The sequence below is a fragment of the Hoplias malabaricus genome, chromosome 13 (assembly GCF_029633855.1).
Source record: "Hoplias malabaricus isolate fHopMal1 chromosome 13, fHopMal1.hap1, whole genome shotgun sequence".
In the NCBI taxonomy this organism is placed as follows: Eukaryota; Metazoa; Chordata; class Actinopteri; order Characiformes; family Erythrinidae; genus Hoplias; species Hoplias malabaricus.
Genome location: NC_089812.1, coordinates 3138838 through 3159149, shown reverse-complemented (window position 1 = coordinate 3159149; position 20312 = coordinate 3138838). Strand labels below are relative to the sequence as shown.

The following is a 20312-nucleotide window of genomic DNA, read 5'->3' as shown; positions in this document are numbered from 1 at the left end:
CGAAGGAGCAGGATCAAATAAATCACCTAACAGCACTTAAAGGAACATAAAAGCATTGCTTAAAAGTCATTGTGACGTTTCACAGAGCTGTGATAGGGAGAACAGAGCCACTGTCGTTGGTACCTTGTTGGTACATTGGGCTCAGCACAGCAGACACTGCACTATGTAACGTGAGTAAGAGGGTAGGGAAATAAACATCCTTCCTACCCCCGCCCACTGATATATCCTGGTTTTAATGACTAGTTTGTGAAATATATAAATATGCCAGGTCAAATCAGGTATTATACATCAACATTATACTTGGATGAATTAAGTTTAACTGTATTGGCTGTCAAAGACCAGCAGGTGGAGCTAGTTACCATACCATGAACCTGCATTTTAGGCGGCACAAATCACCCAATAAACGTTTTAAATAACGTTCAGTAGCATATATAATATTCACACCTTGCAACTCTGTGCAGTCTGAAGTTCCCTTCTAAGTGAACGCTTTCACTGCCTATGGTTTGGATAAATGTGCCTACACACTAGAACCTGAGGGAGCGTCAGAAACGCAGTCCACTAGTGTGTGCTGTGCTGTGTATCTTTTGGACTAGAAACGTGTCTGAGTGCAGAAGATGCTTCATTGAACATCAGAAAAGTTCAAACCAATGCAATGGATTTTTATGTCCCTTGAAGAACCATCATTTTTAAGAGTATATAGTGTGTAGGGATTTTAACCCATAAGAGCCCAGACAAAAATCCCAATGATGAAAAATGTAAAACAGATCAAAAAGCAACATGGAACACATTTTCTTTCATGGACACAGGGAGAACACACCACACTCCTCACAGACAGTCACCCAGAGCGGGACTCAAACCCACAACCTCCAGGTCCCTGGAGCTGTGAAAGAGACAGAGACTGTCTGTGAGGAGTGTGGTGTGTTCTCCCTGTGTCTGCGTGGGTTTCCTCCGGGTGACTGTCTGTGAGGAGTGTGGTGTGTTCTCCCTGTGTCTGCGTGGGTTTCCTCCGGGTGACTGTCTGTGAGGAGTGTGGTGTGTTCTCCCTGTGTCTGCGTGGGTTTCCTCCGGGTGATTGTCTGTGAGGAGTGTGGTGTGTTCTCCCTGTGTCTGCGTGGGTTTCCTCCGGGTGACTGTCTGTGAGGAGTGTGGTGTGTTCTCTCTGTGTCTGCGTGGGTTTCCTCCGGGTGACTGTCTGTGAGGAGTTGGTGGGTTCTCCCTGTGTCTGTGTGGGTTTCCTCCGTGTGCTCCAGTTTCTTCCCACGCTCCAAAAACACACGTTGGTAGGTGGATTGGAGACTCAGAAGTGTCTGTAGGTGTGAGTGTGTGTGTGAGTGTGTGTGTGTTGCCCTGTGAAGGACTGGCGCCCCCTCCAGGGTGTATTCCCACCTTGCGCCCAATGATTCCAGGTAGGCTCTGGACCCACTGTGACCCTGAACTGGATAAGGGATACAGATAACGAATGAATGAATGATTTCCATTGAAAGATATGAAAGGTGTTTTCCAAAGTTACTATTTTTGAGATACATGTTTTTCTTCGCACCGCGACCCTGAAATGGAGAAGCGGAGAAGAAAATGATGATGATGATGATGATGTTTTTCTTCGGACAGTGATGATATCAAATCTAATCAGCATTAGGTCCTCTGTAAAGACAAATGTATTTTTAATTGTAACCTGTAAAAGAGGCTGGAAATCACTAATGAAAATGAATTTTCGCTGGTAATGACACAGAATTAATTAAATACAGTTGGCATTCTCATTAAACAGCTTCACAGATTTCCAGGTCATTGAGCAAACTGAGGCAGGAGCTGGAAGGTGAAATTCTCTCAGAACATGAAGAAATCTTGAGAAGAACCAAAACTTTAAAGAGGACCCATTCTCCTCTAGCTGACACAAGAGTAAACTACAACAACAAAGAACTGTGTTTAAATAAAGAGCAGAATGAATAGTTATGAACTATCTCAAATATTCAATGTCATATGAATTTAGGATACAGTCCCTTCAAAGTCCACCCATTTCTATGTTTCTCCTGCAGATGCCCCTTTTTCTGAGTATTTCACATGCAGCTAAGGACTGAGACACATAAACAGACACTATTCCTCTTGCCTTCCCCCTCCCAGTGTGATAAATGTAGGTTCTCCAGGGCAGGGCCTTTCACACACACATGCTCATTTCTGCTGTTTAGTTAGAGCTATGGCCGTAGCAGCTGTCTATCCAAAAGGGACATATTTATCTTGTAGTCTGTACTGACCAGTCACACGCTGAAGACAAGGTCATGACCAGGTCACCCCGAGGTGAAAGTCATAAGAACCCATCTGTATGTTGCAAATGCTATAGAGAAAGTTGTCTTTAAACTAACGGATCATTTTCCCTGAAGGTAGCAAAAATGCACAAGCAGTATACGTCCCTAAAACATGCCTTTTCATACTCTAAAAACAACCCAAGCAGATGATGTAAATATTCTGAATGAATATCTAATAACAATGCATGCATTTGTTTCCTGAAATGACAATAGAAATGTAGTTATTTTGCACATACATACCTTCTAAATATAGTTACATTTTCACATAATTAATGCTGGAACTGTGATGAAGTTCAGCAAGTTGTTTTTTTTTGTTGTTACCAAATACATGTGTCTAAAGTAACATATAGCACAAGACTGAGCTGATATACACAATGTCCAAATGTCTGTGGGGACCTGCTCATCTAAAAATATTCTTAGGAAACCCACGCAGACACAGGGAGAACACACCAAACAGACAGTCACCCGGAGGAAACCCACGCAGACACAGAGAGAACACACCACACTCCTCACAGACAGTCACCCGGAGGAAACCCACGCCGACACAGAGAGAACACAGACGGGAATCGAACCCACAACCTTGAGGTCCCTGGAGTTGTGTGCCGCCCCCTTATGACAACATCTGCATATTTAATAGTAAATTAAAGCATACTGAATTGTTTATGCCTAAAGAAGTAAATAATAATAATAATAAACCTGAATTATATGGCGTGTGGAAGTCCCTTACTATAAACAAGCGCATCATTCCCCATAACATTTATAAAACACTCCCATTGAATTGTAAAATTACATCTTTGTTCCTCTGAATTACCAGGTCTGCATGAAAATAACAACACAACAGGCGAATACAAAACTCTGAATTATAAGGACTCAGATTCCTAGACTGTGTTTAATTACTGTCCCAGAGCCTAGGGAGGTGTCATCTGAGAAGTCACCATTTTACCAATAAACACTACAAATGATTTAAAAGCAAAAAAAACTACTCCTTTAAGAGTGTCCCTCTCCGGCCGAGGGGAGCTGAAGCGTGTTGTAGTTGTAGGAGGTTCCCGGCTGTGACGGTAATGAGAGAGTAGTGAAGCCGTGGAGCTGGAGCTCAGAAGCACTGCGTGGAGCGGTGTGAACTCTGTCGAAGAGGAGACCGCAATAACTAACTTTAGACACTTTATTAGTCACATTTCTGACCAGTTAAGACTTCATTATCAGTTCACGCAGAGAAAGTCGCGGTTGAATGTGCTTTGCGCAGACTGGACTAACATTTGTTTGGACTTTGATCTACCGTTGGAGTCGAGGCTGGAGCGGGGACTCTGAGGGAGCGCGGATGTTTCGTTAACGTTAGCTCTCCTCTGCGGACCCAACGGATTTTACCTCAGAGTTAACCCAGAGTTCTTGCTGAAATTATCAGTAAGGCTTATAAAAGGTGAAGTATTTCCGTCTGTCTCTGTTTTTTCACAACTCTTAAACACAGCTCAAAAGTCGGTACCGTCCTGTCTGAGCCCGGTGAAGTTATTCGCTGCTAGCTTTGCTCTGCTAAGTTGAATGTCACACACACGGCTTGATAATTTTACACGACTAACTTTAGCTCAGCTAGCTATGACTTAACGTTACTGATAGAGGGATACACGAGTTTAATCAGTGAATTACAACTGCATGTACTTATTATTTTGGCTGCCTAATTATGTAATTTAAATTTACTACTCCTGGCAAAAAACAATAAAGCAAAAAATAAAAAATAATAAAAAAAACTCTTATGGAATCATCACACTTAGAGGACCTACCCCTATCTTTTATTTTTCTTTTATAGCAAAAGAACAAATCACACATGACCCAAAACTGTTGAACACATTGGCTTCATGGAGCATTTCTCTATAAATTATTTTTATAAATTTATTTTTCTTTTCAAAATCAATTAGAGGGAAAAGTATGGAATCATCTTGTACTTTATGATAAAAAATACACAAAAAGTCTACAAATGCAGATTAAAACTGAGTGCTTACAGACCTTAATAGAGCTACTGGCCAATTGAAAGAAGACATGCTCCCAACTAGAGTTTTGCCAGTTGCAAAAAATGGAAAAGATTAAGAAAAACCTCCAAGAAGGAAAGGAAACGTAAACGATGTTTGGTTGTTCCCAGGCAGTGGTCTCTAAAATTTGGTGGAAGTACAACCGAACTGGAAAAGTAATAAAAGGAATATGTACAGGCATGTGGTTGTTTTCGGCGTGCTCCATCACACCAACGTCAATTTCAGAAAGGGTGGTTAATTAGCTCATTAGTTGTAGCAATGCCTGTTGTCGTCAGGTTTATTGGGAGCGGAGATAATCTTTAAAACATGCAGTGCAGTAGCCCATCAGGACCAGGGTTGGGAACCCCTGAGGAACCAAGGAACCGAGGAAGACATAAAAAGCAATAGCCTATACCTTGAAAAAAGCAAATGCACCACAAGCCAATAAAAAGCACAAGGACATAAACAGAAATCATCTGCATGAAAACAGACTGTAGAAGATGAGAACTAGCGCGAACATCTTAACAGAAGAGAACCAAAAAGTTTACAGCAGGATAAAGAGAAGCAATTATGGAGTGTGGATGTGTTTATGAAATGGAAGATTGTATCAGTGACGTTCATTGATGCATCACTAATCTGCAAAGGCCAAGGAGACGATCCTGGAACCGTTTTCTGGTGTCATATGAAAGCATATAAAGACGACTACCTAAAGAAAACACAATGCCCTCTTTATTTAAGAAATATTTAAAGTAAAGGTGAGTAGGTGGCACTCATGAGCACAAATGTATTTTAGCATTTTGGAGCGGTATGCCCGATAATGTGTGTCCGTTTATACTCTAAAGAACAACCCAAGCAGGTGATGTATATTTTGAATGAATGCCTAATAACAAAGCATGTGTTTCTTTTCTGAAAATGTAATATAAATGTAGTTCTCTCACATATAGACCATCTAAACACAACAATCTTATAGTTACAATTTAACAGAAATAATATCAGAAGGGTGATTTGTTTTTTCAGAAAGTATTATTTAATTTTTCATTAATTTTGTATTTTTGACAAATAGTGATATACAGGTATCTGCCTCAAGGTTAATCTCACTAATCATACACTAAATGTCCAAATATTTGTGGAGTTCTGCACATCTAACAAGTCTTACAACATTGGTTTCGTAAAATGATATACTTTAAATGTTTTGGACACTTATCATTGCATCCCATAATAAATAGGATTGGGGATAAATGAAGTACAATTTTAAAATATAGAGAAAACTAGTCAACTGGGCCAGAGAAAGCAAAGGAAATGGTTGTCTGAGGATGTCAGGAAGACATTTCCAGACAATCATGTTAAATGTAATGGCTATAAGAGTATCTCCAAGCAGTTTGATGCTCCTGTGACTATATTTGCAAATATTAAGAAGTTTAAAAGTGCATGGGACAGTAGCCAACCTCCATGGACACTGCCACAAGAGCGAAATTGACCCCAGATTGAATAGCAGGATAGTGCGAATGGGTAGACAAATAACTGAGGAAAACTTCCAAAGAGATGCAAGGGTCTGAACTCCAGGGGCAGTGTACGTCAATGTCCAATTGCACCGGTTGTCGCTTTTTGAGCCAGAGTGGGCTACTTAGAAGAAGACCCAGAAGCACGAGTGGGATTGGCTAAAATACACATTGACAGGCCACAATGCTTCTGGGAGTATGTTCTTTGGTTAGATGAGACAAAACTGGAGCTTTTTGGCAAGGCACATTAACTCCATGTCCACAGACAAAAAAAATTAAGCTTTCAAAGGTAAAACACCATACCAACCATGACATATGGAGGAGGCCTTTGAATCTGTGCATGGCACGGTATAATCTCAAGTCAATCAAGGCATTCTGTGGCTTAATGTACTGCCAAGTAACCGAAAGCTCTGTCTCAGTCACTGGTCATGAGTCCTTCAACTGGGTAATGACCCCAAACACACATCTAAAAGCACTCAAGAATGGCTAAAACAAAACACCAGACCAATGTGAATTGTTGTTTTGAGCCTTGATCTGAATTCTATGGAACAGAATACTGAAACATGCAGTCTGGAGAAAACACCCTTCAAACCTGGCACCGCTAGAGCAGTTTGATCAGGAAGAGTGGGCCAAACTACCTGTTGACCAGTTCGGAGGTCTCATTGAGCTCTACAGAAATTCGTTATTATCAGTGATTACCCATAAAGCAACAAATGCAACGAATTTTATTAAAATAAAAAACTAATTTTAAACTCCCATCATTTATGTACATGCAACTTTCACTTGTCCTATTTCTTAAACTAATTTACTGAATAAATAAATCAATAGCAAAGGCTGATATTTAAAAACTGTGTGACAAACAATGATGGGTGGCCATGGCCTTGAGGTTAGAGAAGTGAGCTTGAGGCTGCTGGTTCAAATCCAGGGACCGGCAAGGAAAAATTCATTCTTGACTGAAGTGCCCTTGAGCAAGCCCAAACTGCTTCCTGAGCGCCAAGGTGGACGGCAGCACCCTGCTCCGGTTGTGTGTGTGTTCACTACCCCTAGTGTTTGTGAAGAATTGCTCACTAGGGTGGGTTTGTGTGTTCACTACCACGGATGGGTATGCAGAGAAGAAATTTCCCTAAGGGGATATATAAAGGATCTTCTTCTTCTTTAACTTATTCCTCTGTAATTCCGACAGCAGTGATCTTGTAGTGCCTGTCTGTGCATAACCCGGGGCAGCACCTATGTCAGCCATACATCTGCTCTTCCCTTGAAGTCCAATAACTTTTTTTTTTTCAATTTGGATGAACTTTTGCCAATTGTACTCCACTGTTCAAGGGACAAACCCCTGTTGTGTCTCCTCATGGAATGATGTAGTTGCCATTGCACCATTGTTAGGAGCATATTGACCTAGTTAACATGTCACGGCAAGCTAGCTTCATTGTAGCTAAGACCTCATGGCTAGCTAACCCCAGTGCCAGCTCCCACACCACAGCCTGCTAGATGGGAACTATGGAGGCACCTGTTTGTGAGGATACACCTATTAGTTATGTCTCTTCTACATGGATTGCCTCTTTGAGCTCTCCTGGATGGCTGTGCTACTGGGGTCTCATTGCTAAACATGGCTGTTGGCTTCTGCTCTTGTTGAGAGAATTCATTACTTGCTGCACACCAAGGTGAGCTAAAGCCCTGTAGCTAATGCATCTTGGCCAGTGATCCCCTGCTAGATGACATGCCTCAGCTAACACATCACAGCCAACCATAGCCGAATGTCCTCCGGTGCACATTGTCTACTCTTTCTGTTTACAGAGCTTGTTGAATTGACTTGGAGTATCCTCCACCATCAACGTGGGACTGGCAGTGATTTCACATGCCAAATGAGTTTTGACAGCTGTACTCTAGGGTTACACAGATTATTACATTGCTTTATTCCAGTTGCCCTCAGGCTGTGCCCTGGCCACTTGATCTTCTAGTCCAGTGTCAAACCTCTCCATGGGACAGGACATTTTCTTACATCCACCCTTTAAGTTGTAGTAGAGAGTGGAGATGAAAACTCTGTTCAAATTCCTTGTTCAAGTGTCTGTGAGGAACACTGCCGCAGCCAGGACATCATAGAGCTGTTGCTGGCCAACGAGGTCATAAAGTGACTTGTTAAAAATAAAATAAATGAATATAGGAATAATATCAGCATTAGAATCAAACCTGGTTGATTTAATTTATTTTCTGTGTGCAGTTATAAACCCTGATAAACTTGGTGCCTGTAGACCGCACTGAAATTGAAGCTTTTACTTTGAAGTTTCTCCATCCCCTGGCTTCTAATCTAATAGACATCATTTGTGCACAAGCAAATGGCCTTGTGAAGATGCTGGAGTAAATGGGTACAGAGGATCTATATCAACAGTAAAATAATATCGATATTTAGAATAAGAAAGGAGGGAGTCGCTCTTCCAAAACTGCCATAAAAAGCCAGGTCATAGTTTGCAACTGGCGACAAAGATCTTTGAAGAAATGCCCTCCGTTCTGAGGAAACAAAAACAGAGCTGTTTGCTCATAATGACCATCGTTATGTATGGAGGAAAAAAGGGGAGGCTTGCGAGCCAAAGACCACTATCCATAAGTATGGGGGTAGCAGCATAATGACGTGGGGTGCTTTGCTGCAGGAGGGACTGGTGCACGTCACCAAGTAGATGTTATTACGAGGAAGGGAAATTATGTGGATGTATTGACGCAACGGTACCAAGCACAGTCCTGTGAAAAATTAAAAAGAAACAAGTTTTATTGTACCAAGTATAAAGTTGTACAAAAGTCCCATGGTTGGGAACTGGAAAAAGAACCAGTGGGTTACAGAGATTGTTGAGAGCAGGATGTGTCGTGAAATTTAATGGTGGCTGACACCTTGTAATTCTCTGTGCAGGAAAAAGCTCGTAAAATATTGTTCTGTTAAAACAGTGTATGTTTCCTGCATTAGAATGCATTAGAAAACATTTATTATTAAATAATAAGTGAAATGGCAAAAAATGTGCATCAATTCCTGAGGCAAGAAAAACCAAAAATACATAAAAACATGGGCTGGGAGATTTATAAAAAGTACAAATCATCCAAAATAATGCTTAAATATATTTGTAAAGTACATGTGTTTTTAATTCTGCTCCTGTATGTTGAAACACACTTTTCCTTTTGGTTTGTCATTTTATATTAATGTATACATTTTATAAAAATGGAAATTGTTGCAATCAAACAAGCAGAATTAGATTTTTTTAGTATGCAGTTATAGCCCCCTCTGCGGTGTGTTCCCGCCTTGCGCCCAGTGATTCCAGGTAGGTTCCGGACCCACCACGACCCTGAACTGGATACGCGCTTACAGACAATGAATGAATGAGTATGCAGTTATAATCCCTAGTCAAGTCTGCAGACTGAAATGTGGTGAATATCCAGATTTGATGGATGCTGTTTCTCCCGTTCCAGCTTTAGTGACAGTAACAGGTCATGGAGCTGATCTCTCTGCAGGGGGGAGGTGGAGGATGCTGGGCTTTGTGCCAGTCAGTCAAAAGAGGGGGTGAAGTTGGAGGGAAAAATCCAAAACAAGTTCTGAACTGAGGTGGAAAGCGTCATGATAGTTTTTCTTTTTTTACTTGAATAAATGTGTTGCTGTGCTGTCCTTAGACAGACAGCCTTCTTTTAGCTTTTTTTTTTTATGGCTGGGGTCAGGGAGTCAGGCTTAAGACACATGCTACTGTTCTCAGTGTTTTACTGTACTCACTGTTTTTCTTGTCGACACCCTTTTTCTTTCAGGTTCTGGTCTGCTGGCGCAAACAGCACTCCTTCAGCTTTCCCAGCACTGTGACCACATCTTGAACCAGACGCTCAAGAGCCAGACACTCTAATCAAAGCCGGGAACGCTGTAGAAACCCAAGAGGAGGGATGGGAAATTTGAAAGGCAACTTATATTGAACTATATTTTGGTGCCCAATAGTTGGAGCTGGTTGTGCTGATTTGACAGCGTGATTACTGGCAAGGTCCAGGAGTCCCTCTGACCAAGGCTTTCATCATTTGTCTTTCTGTTTCTTCCTGTTACTTGGAGGGGAATGTGAGGGGAAAAAAGTGTTGTGGGACCCATTTGTGCTGCCCTTCAGCTCTGCATGGGTTCATAAGAGAGGAGCTGGACTCTTCTGGATTACTGGTAGAATTCAGTCAAGCAGAAGACAATGGGAAAGGAGCAGGAGCTTCTGCAGGCGGTTAAGAACGGTGACGTGCAATCGACGCAGAAGCTACTGGCCAAATGTAAAAGCAGCCGAAGCAGTGAGTACACTTCCTTAAACTTCACACTCTATTCCCTTGTAGGATTCGTGACGAGCTCTGGTGAGGATGTAAATATGGTTTGTTTATATTTACGGAGGGTTGGTCAACAGTTATGAACATAGCCAATTTGTGTTTACATGGATCAGACCAACTATATTATAATGGCCTCTAATAACGTATGCAGTGAAACAAATGGACAACAACCTACAATTGTAGAACTACAGAGTGCACTTTTATGGTAAGTAGAGCTGATAAAATGAATTTAGAAACAAAGGGTTAATTTTAAATTGTTGACTGATTGGTGGAGTTCTTAAATGTGACTTGGTTTGAGTTGGAATGCTCTGTGATATGTTCAGCACAGTTCATAGATAGTGTTTAGCAATAGGAACAGTTTTCTTGATGGGTCCATCAGATACATTTTATTTAGTTTATTGACGCATAATCAGCATAGTACAAGTATCTAATTGGGTGACTTTAATTCTATTTAATATATTATTAAATTAAATTATTATTTAGATTCCAATAAACTAAAAACAATCAATTTACAGGAGGTCCTCGGGTGACATCAGTCCTGAGTTACGATATTTCGTAGTTGTGACACATCTCCCATTTACTGTATAAAGCCTTGTTTCAACTTACTAGGTTTTGCGTCGTAAACGTCGTAACGCTAACTTCGTGTTTGGTGTGTGCGGCGCGGCGGAAGAATACACGGTTATGCGGCTCGGGACCGAGGAGGATGGGTGTTACATAGGATCAGTGCTTACAGTATGTTATTTACGTACAGTATGTACTTATGTTCCGACTTACACCGAAAACCGGTTTACAATGCGACGTAGGAACGGATCAACGTCGTAAGTCGAGGACCCCCTGTATTGATATTTTTAATATTTTAATAATGACACTAGAAAATGGCTGGTAATTTTTTTTTTTTTTTTTCATTACCGCTTGTTTAAAAACGTCAAAGATGAATTGTCATATGTTGTGAAAATGATTTTGCCATAATCAGACATATCATCTGATTAGAAAATGAAGTGGTAGGTGGAGTTAAATTAACTGTTTTTTTCTTTAGTGCTTTTAAAAGGTTCTGTTCCTCCTCGTCCAGTGTTGGACATGGAGGACTGTTTGGACATTGGTTTGGGCTGCAGAGCAACGCTTCACAGCCGGGAAGAGGGACATGGAGATGGTTTGAAGAGCAGGCCTACAGCCTAAAAAGCACCACCAAATTCTGACGTAAAAGTAGATTTAAAAAAGCAAAAAAACAAAAAGAACTACGTCGTCATTGAATTGGAGCACAGCTGCAGATTCAGCTCCCTGGAGTTCTCAGAGTTTTTGGAGAAAAGGAATCCATCAGCAGCAATACAACATGGAGCCAACATGGAGGCCTTGTTTATTCTTTAAAAGTAACTCTTTTGCCTTTAAATAAATCTATCATTACTGTAGTTGCGTTAAGGACCTCTGTTATTTGAGCTCTGTACCTGAAGTGCCTTCATTTGTGCCCACGGCCAGCTGGATGTCTTTGAGATAACCCACGTCTGCCTCTGCTATTCTAAACCATTTGTGAACACAAAAAGATAGCAGCCTGACTTCAAAGAATGATAGGGTCATGAGGTGAGCCTCACTATAGCTGGTCTATTGTTTATTAAACCAAAACCCAGGGACAGGCTTTTTGAGTGAATGGTGTTCAAGTGGAGTCATTTCTCTTTAATAGGGTCTCAAAGATTTTTGTTTTAAATGCAGTGGGTAATAAAGCACTATGGTTGGCCAGCTGACTAACCGAACCAACATGAACCTTGCCTACAGTCTCCAGAGCGTTGTTCAAATCCCAGAGGGGTGTCTGCTCAAAGATGGTCTGGTGGATTATGCTCTACTTATTGTTACGGATCTTTCCCTCCACAATTCATCACATTGTGTTTTGCATTAAGCCTCCATCTTATCACTGGCCACTATAAAACAAACAATACTGCCTGTGTCTCTCCAGTACACGTACTCCATCCATTCCCTTTGACATCTGCTATCTTAGTTCTACTTTTAATCTCCCACCCCCTTTTTCACCCTCCGTCTGAAATGATCATAAAGACCCAGATGGTGCCTAGACAGATTAATAAAGGGCATCGGGAAAAGGAAGAAAATGTTCTAATGGAAGCCTTAAAGGGCAGCCTGGTGTTTTTATCATTTATTGTCATCTCATTGATTTTGCTGTGTTTCTGACCTCCACAGCTAAGGAGCTTAATGGCGTATCAGGTCATGTTACTAACAGAATGTAGGGTGGCTTTGTGACTTTTCCTTTTTGTTGTTGTGTTTCACAGATGGGATTGTTAGACAGACTTGAACTGTTTGGGAATCTATTTTAAAGGCTAAGCACCACTTAATGGACCCCCATGAATATTTCACATTATTGTAGTTACTGACATATATAAGTATGAATTAAAATGAAAATAGCAGCTTAATTTGCTTTAAAACTGACAATTTTATTAAATTGACGGAGAAACCCGAGCTCTCCGCCACTGGTGGACAACAGCTGAACAACGCCGCGGTAAAACACCGTTATGACTGACTGTTATGACAGTATCTAGCTAAATAACCAACATTATTCATGACAATAGCCTAGCAATAAGCTAAACTCAAATGTAGAGGTACCGTTATTCTTGTAAATGTGATCGAAGTCGAACTCGAATTCATCCGACACTATAAACCTCCGTAATGCAGCTACGTAGCCGAGTATAATCTGAGCACCGAGTTTAGCGAGTCAAGCTAACGTTAACTAACACCAACTAAAACAGGCGAAGTGAGTGTCCTCACCTTGTTTACCTCCATGTTACAGAGGCTCTTGAACACCTTTCGTTGGTGTCCTTACATGCCCATATTGTTGGAAAAGTGCCAGTGAAATGAGCAACAGATAACGGAGTGAGCGGAGGGTCCTTTCCAAAGTTTAAAGTTGACAAATTTAGTCCATTTTCTGGATATTTTGGGATCTTTGGGCCATTTGTGCACAGATGTCCCACTGTACATTGAATGATTGCAGCCAAAAACAACACACCTTTTCCTCATTTTGCATTAAATTAAGTGCAGCTTCTAGAGTGTTGTCCACCATCTACGTCACAGGCAAGACGCCTATTAGAGTTTCCCAACACCGGAAACATAAACAAACATAACGTTTTCTGACTATCAATAAACACAAGTTAGGAACTCAAATTCCACTGTATTTATTTGTTTGACACTTTCATAGAGCTGCTGCTTAGCCTTTAAAGAAGTTAAGAAGACATTCGGGTGGTGTTGCTTATATAACACCTGTTTTAGTGCTGTTTTTTTGGAATCCGGACTGTTGTTTTGTTGTTTATGTTGTTTTTCTGTTAAAAAGCAGAATTGCAAAAATATCATTGAGTGATTTGTAATGTTAAAAAAATTATGGAAAGTGCAAATATAAAAAGGAAGCAGTCATTTGTAAGTCGGTATTATACAGAAAAACTATATATATATATATATATATATCTGCTCATGGCAGAGGTATCTGGAGTTTTTTTAAACAACAGAGAGAATTCTAAACGTTACAAATCACAAATCAAAATGAGGATGTTACTCTATTCCTGCTCCACAGGTGGGTAAAATCGACTTATTTTTATTTTGCATTATTGAAAGTTGGAACTATTGCCTTATTTTTGCTGTTTGAAATGACTTAAGGTGGAACTGACACTAAATTTAGGAGATGGCTAACCGCATGAAAGTAAACAGACTGAAGGCGCTAAACGGTTCGAGTTTCAAATGAGTTTCTGTGGTAATTCCAACAGTGAATGATAACTCATAGACAAGTTACACCTCAGCTGCGTACAAACAGCTGTTTTTTTTTCCCGCGAAACACACCGTTCCACCTTAAAAAAAAACGCGTAGAACTGTGTTTCGAAACAATCGTAGAAGTTCCCTTAAAGGCTCTTTTTTAAACCCAATCATGTCACTAACCCGTTGCAAATTAATTTATTTGTACATTACATGACTTTCTCTGTTTCAGAACTGGAAATATTTTCTTTGTAGTAGAATGGAATGTTCCAACTTTTCTGAAAATGGGGTTTGCGAGTTTTGTTTAGACGGAAGAATTTGATTTAAAGTATTTCACAGTTTGCTGCCTTGGTGGATTAGCAATGCTTTAAGAATTGGATTTCACGACCAACCCTCCCCAACAGTGTGTAAACACAGACAACATCACCCCCGAGTTACTCGGTGATCCCTTAGCCTGACATGGAACGTCACCATCTGTCCTTTTTCATTAAAGCATGTCCCAGGTTTTTATAAATGAACTGCTGCTTACCGTCATCCCATCAGTGTTCCGATTGTTTGTGCTTGTGTAAATCTGTCTAATAAAAAGCCAGAGTAAATATCAGTGTCTGGGAGCTGTAGTGATGCTGTGATAGGACAGATGCTGTTGACTGTAGAACAGCCTGCATCGTTTTATATACTGCCCAGTGTAACACGGATTAGTCATGAACGCTCTACTGCACAGAAACAAATAGCACATGGTAGGCCTCTGTGTTTTTGATTACAGAAGTCTGTAATTAATAAATCTCATTCCTATTTTCTTTATAGCGCTGAAAGCTCCTTTTACTTTGTGGAGGGAGACTTTATTGCAATTAGATTCTTTTAACAGTGCACATGCGGTCTCATTAAGTTTTAATACATTCAACTCTCATATACACTTGCTAGTGTTTTTTCTTCTGATCTTAATGCACTATAATACAGCTGCATAGCATTAAATCTTGAAAAATTAGGAAGGTTCATAAGATTTCTGTCTTTTTCTTTGGGGGATGGTAGGTTGAAGGGAAAGTGTTAAGACTTTGTAGGCACTGTGTTAAATTCTGCCTTTTTTAGAACATCAGCTGGTGTTTACTTGTCAACTCTGTTCTTATATCTCTGAGCTGAATATCTAATTAACTTACCAAACTGGAATTTCTCTAAGATTGACTGCCAAATTCTGGCTTTTGGTTTCATATCACCTGCGTGAAAGTGAGATTTTTAAAGTGATCATGATGTAAAAAATGTCACAATGCACAAACGTGACTCAGTGCCTAAATATATAATAGAAAATAGACACCTGTAAATTAAGCTATAGCACTGAACGCATTCGTAATATTTAAGCTTGGCAATCAACCTGCCCGCAGTTCACAGCCTACACCAGCATGTTAATTAGTAAGCTGTGTAGCATACATTCATAAAATGTGAATTTTGAGAAATTAGAACTGAAGTATTTTGATACGTGTTATATATTTTAGCACAGAATAGTGTTTCAGTTAATGAAGACTTGTTGATATTGGGTAGTGATGGGCCGATCCACTTCTTTCAGCTACATTAAAGCTGGTTTTGCTTTAATATTATCATTATTGTTGTTGGTTTTGTGTTTAAGGGCATGACACTCCCTGTGTCTGCGAGGGTTTCCTCCGGGTGACTGTCTGTGAGGAGTGTGGTGTGTTCTCTCTGTGTCTGCGTGGGTTTCCTCCGGGCGATTGTCTGTGAGGAGTGTGGTGTGTTCTCCCTGTGTCTGCGTGGGTTTCCTCCGGGTGGCTGTCTGTGAGGAGTGTGGTGTGTTCTCCCTGTGTCTGCGTGGGTTTCCTCCGGGTGACTGTCTGTGAGGAGTGTGGTGTGTTCTCTCTGTGTCTGTGTGGGTTTCCTCCGGGTGACTGTCTGTGAGGAGTGTGGTGTGTTCTCTCTGTGTCTGCGTGGGTTTCCTCCGGGTGACTGTCTGTGAGGAGTGTGGTGTGTTCTCTCTGTGTCTGCGTGGGTTTCCTCCGGGCGATTGTGTGTGAGGAGTGTGGTGTGTTCTCCCTGTGTTTGCGTGGGTTTCCTTCGGGTGACTGTCTGTGAGGAGTGTGGTGTGTTCTCCCTGTGTCTGCGTGGGTTTCCTCCGGGTGACTGTCTGTGAGGAGTGTGGTGTGTTCTCCCTGTGTCTGCGTGGGATTCCTCCGGGTCACTGTCTGTGAGGAGCGTGGTGTGTTCTCCCTGTGTCTGCGTGGGTTTCCTCTGGGTGCTCCGGTTTCCTCCCACGCTCCAAAAACTCATGTTGGTAGAAGGATTGGAGACTCAAACGTTTGTGTGTGTTTGTTGCCCTATGAAGGACTGGCGCCCCCTCCAGGGTGTATTCTCACCTTGCGCCCAGTGATTCCAGGTAGGCTCTGAACTGGATAAGGGCTTACAGACAATGAATGACTGCTTCCTTTAACCTTCAATAGAACATTTAGACTGGATGGGAGGCGAAACAAACCTTAGTGGTGTGTTTCGTTACACTGCGTTACGGCTAGTTCATGTTCCAGTGCTAGCTCTGGACTGGAATATGGATCGGACATCAATATCAGACCCAATATCATTATAGGATCGGAACTGAACCATCTCACGGAATAAATGACCCATTTTTCCAGTTTGAATATTTGAAAATATTAACTGTTCCACCTGACTATGAAGGAAGAATGCCCTCTTTCAACTTTTCCATCTGTGAAATGTGTTTGACCCGTTTGAAGGATTTAACAGGCTGTTTTGGTAAAACCGTTCAAAGATTATTGAAAACACTGGGCTGTTCCCAACACTGCAGTGGTCAAGACAGTCTTTCTCAGTCTTGGATTGGAAGCAGTGCTTGAAGTCTGCTGCATCTTTGTTATTTTTGCGTTCTTTATTCAGCAACATTTCCTTAAATTGACAAGAGGTGCCAGCTTTGCTGCTTTACCTCGAGACCAATTCTCTCATAATGTGGGAAGATATAAAGGAGTCCTTATCATAACGAAGATTAAAAAGCGAAAAAAACAGAGAAGTTCTCTACTTTTAGTCTACAGCCCTGAATCACACGTTCTGTCTCGTGTTTTGGTTTTGGGCTGCTTGTTTTGTAGACTGCTTATCTGCCAGCTTGCAATTCACTGGACAAGCTTCAGCTTTTAACTTGCAACAGAATGATAAGATTTCCCACTGGTGGCCTTTTTTGCCCTTTTGAATGAGCATTCATTGTTTCTTTGTGACCCAGATGACTAAAGCCCTGTTTCGCGATGGAATGGAGGAACAGTGTGTGCTTCATACAGCAGGTTGCCTTTTGAAGGCTTAGTTCTATGTGCTCAATTAGCATCCGGCATGTCTATTCAATCTGTAGTGTTTGGCTGCATCCAGCAGTGGAAAGTTACTATTTAAAAGCAGGCAGCATTCTCCACTCCTGCTGTAGACCAATTAATGGCTAAATCCTGTTTCACAAGGCCATGGCAGTTTATGACTGAGGAGAGGGTCCAGGCTCAAACAAGGAGACATTTATTTTAATTTTTTAATAAGAGTTACGTAGTGAAAGTGAAAGTGTTATGACCGGTGACATGACGTTAGATGCCTTGGACTCAAATAACAACGTTAAATCAGTCTTTAGTAACATGCAAATGTGCGATTATTTGTCATTATACAAAGTACAAGCAAATGTGTCACGCCGGCAAACCTCAAACCTCGTGACCGGATCAAAACAAAGTCATGCTGAACATTGCCGCGAATTTTCATTCATTGAGGAGAGAGAGAGAGAGAGAACTCTGGCACGGTAAACATGGTTTAATGTGTGGCATGTAAATCAAAAGTAATCAAAATTGTCCAAAATAAGCCAAGACTCCTAAGGGTTAAGCCATCTGTGTCTGTGAACACACACACACTAGTGCACTATGGGCAGTGAACACACACTCGGATCTACCTAGGCTACAATCACACAGCAGGTAAAAGTGACTGTTCACACTGTCTACGTAATGTGACCTATATCTGATCTCAGTCTGAACACATCACTCACTGAAACTGTCCCAAACGCACAAAAGGGCTCTGACCAGAAAGAAATGTCTGTCTGTTTCATCTAAAACACTTCATCTAACACTAATTTTTGAAGTGAAGGAATGCTGGTTACTGTGCAGCGCTGTATCACAAATTGACCATTTTCTTCATTCCAAATGAACTCTGTGAATTTTATAAACGTGTTTTTAAAAACTTTAAAGAATAATCAAAAATTCCACTCTAAGCACAAATTTGCAGGGACTCTCGCAAACTTGAGATCGCCGAATAGAATACGAGCACCGGCATGAGGTTAATATTTCTGTGATTCATGTTCAGGCAGCTTCACGTGCCAACAAGGGCAATATAAATCTGATCTAGAACCGCTGAGAAAGAATGTCCACTAATAAAAATGTCCGCTAAATTTGATAAAGAAGTATATTTTTTAGAATACGAAAAAAAGCTTTTCCACGTCCTAAACGCCTTAAATCAAAACAAACGTGCTTTAGACCTGAGTCTGTGGATGATTAAACGGCCAGAGTGACGTAAAATTACGATCAGACCGTTCAGACGCGTTGCCACAGATCGGATATGGGTTGGATTTCAGAACACGGTTTCAGCCACGGTTTCAGGTGATATTTTAAAATGCGTTTTATAAAGCAGCGCCAATATCTGAAGTTTAAACTCTGCGGTGCAGTTCAGCTTTGCTGTATGTGCCGACGGTCTCTCCGTACTGACATGTCGCAGCATGCAAATGTGTGAGCCAGTGTTCCCGCACCTTGATGACCTCTTCCTTGTGTCTGGCACACACTGGTGCATAGGTATGCGTCCTCTTGTACTACTTCTCGCACATTGTTCTCGTCACGTAGGCGTTCCGCTGGCGTCATGGACACTGAACAAACAACACAGCAGAACCCTGTCTCCATCTACAGCTCCCCCTGCAAAGGCCCCTTCTTCTTCTTCAGAGATTTGTTTTTTTAAAGTTTAACAAGAAGTAGACTGAAGCTGTGGGGTGTAGCTAGCCTTTAAACTTCTCAGGGATTAGTATTTTATCCACATCAGGTGGCCACACTTCATAGAAAGCATAGTCCAGAGCCTGTTTAAGCGAGGAGTAAGGCACCACACCTACACTGAGAAAGACTTTAAGAGTAACTGAGGACAGCATGGTAAATTTTGTCATGTGCTGCTGGTGTGCATTGTAAACACAGGTGAAGCCTCTGGGCTGAACAAACACACAGCGATACTAAAACACAGACTGCTTCTTCTTTTAAAGGCTGCTATTGACTGACTGACCTGAAAAATGCAGACCTGGCTCTTGTCACAGCTGCAGACAGGACGGCTAATAAATGTCAGGTTGGCCAAAGTCGTGTCGTTTCATGAGGGTTTGTGTCTTTGCTTGAAATATTGTTTTAGTGGTCAGTAGTGCGAAGATCTACTGAAGGCATTTCTGAACATCCCCCACTCAGGACAACATCCAAGAGCATCACAATAGTCTCAAAACTAGAGGGTGCAAATACACCGGTTGGAAAATATATTGCTTTGATATCATCCCTTTCCAATTAAAAACATGTATCTGCCAAAATATTAACTTCACAAGAGAAGGAAGAAACCTTCTGATCTTTCAATGGAAGTCAATGTAAACAGATTGTATTCAGAGTTAATTTGGAGCATTTCTATTGGTTCATTCATTATGGACTTTACACACTGTGTGGAAAACAACTGCTGTGTTCATGTGGCGTAGTAAACATCGGCAAAAATGGAGATACATGTTTTTAATTGGCTCCGGTTTCCTCCCACAGTCCAAAAACACACGTTGGTAGGTGAATTGGCGACTCAAAACTGTCTGTGTGTGTGTGTGTGTGTGTGTGTGTGTTGCCCTGTGAAGGATTGGCGCCCCCTCCAGGGTGTATTCCTGCCTTGCGCCCAATGATTCCAGGTAGGCTCTGGACCCACCACAACCCTGAACTGGATAAGGGTTACAGACAATGAATGAATGAATAATTTTATATGAGTTTAGTCCCTCAGAGAAGAGTGTTTTATATGCACTTCTAAAGGATACTAACAGAGTAATTCTCAAACTGGTGACTGCTCCCTCATAGAGCTACTAGAAACTTTAGGGAATGGTGCACACACGTGTTAAAGTGAATAACGGCTGTGATTTAGTTGCAGCCACAAGCCAAAATGCAATCCCTCACAAAAACTATGAGGCAGTTTTATTATCTCACTGATAGATCAGTGGGCCCTAGTTTACAAGGATGGAAATCAAAGCCGTACAGAGTGGCATAAAGAGCACAAGATGTTTGAAGTGGGCCTCAGAATGCCACAGACTTCGACTGATTCTGGATTACAAAATGAATCAAAGCAAGAGAAGATTTGGAAGAAATAAAGGAAGATGTACTGTGTATTATTGCCTCAGCTTAAGTCTTCTGCCAGCCTATCCTCAATATCTTCCATTTGTTTCTGCTCTAATTCCAGTT

At 41.2% G+C, this 20312-nt stretch overlaps 1 protein-coding gene across 4 annotated transcripts in view; it reads left to right on the top strand.

The window, feature by feature from the left end:
* The first annotated feature begins 3304 nt into the window (after nt 1–3304).
* Nucleotides 3305–20312, top strand: part of LOC136664595 (caskin-2) — a 63731-nt gene continuing 46723 nt past the window's right edge. For all 4 annotated transcript variants that reach the window (XM_066641865.1, XM_066641864.1, XM_066641863.1 and 1 more), the window contains exons 1-2: nt 3305–3717; nt 9577–10083. In XM_066641865.1, the coding sequence (XP_066497962.1) occupies nt 9990–10083 (94 nt within the window). In that variant the 5' untranslated portion in view covers nt 3305–3717; nt 9577–9989. The remainder of the gene's footprint in view (nt 3718–9576; nt 10084–20312) is intronic.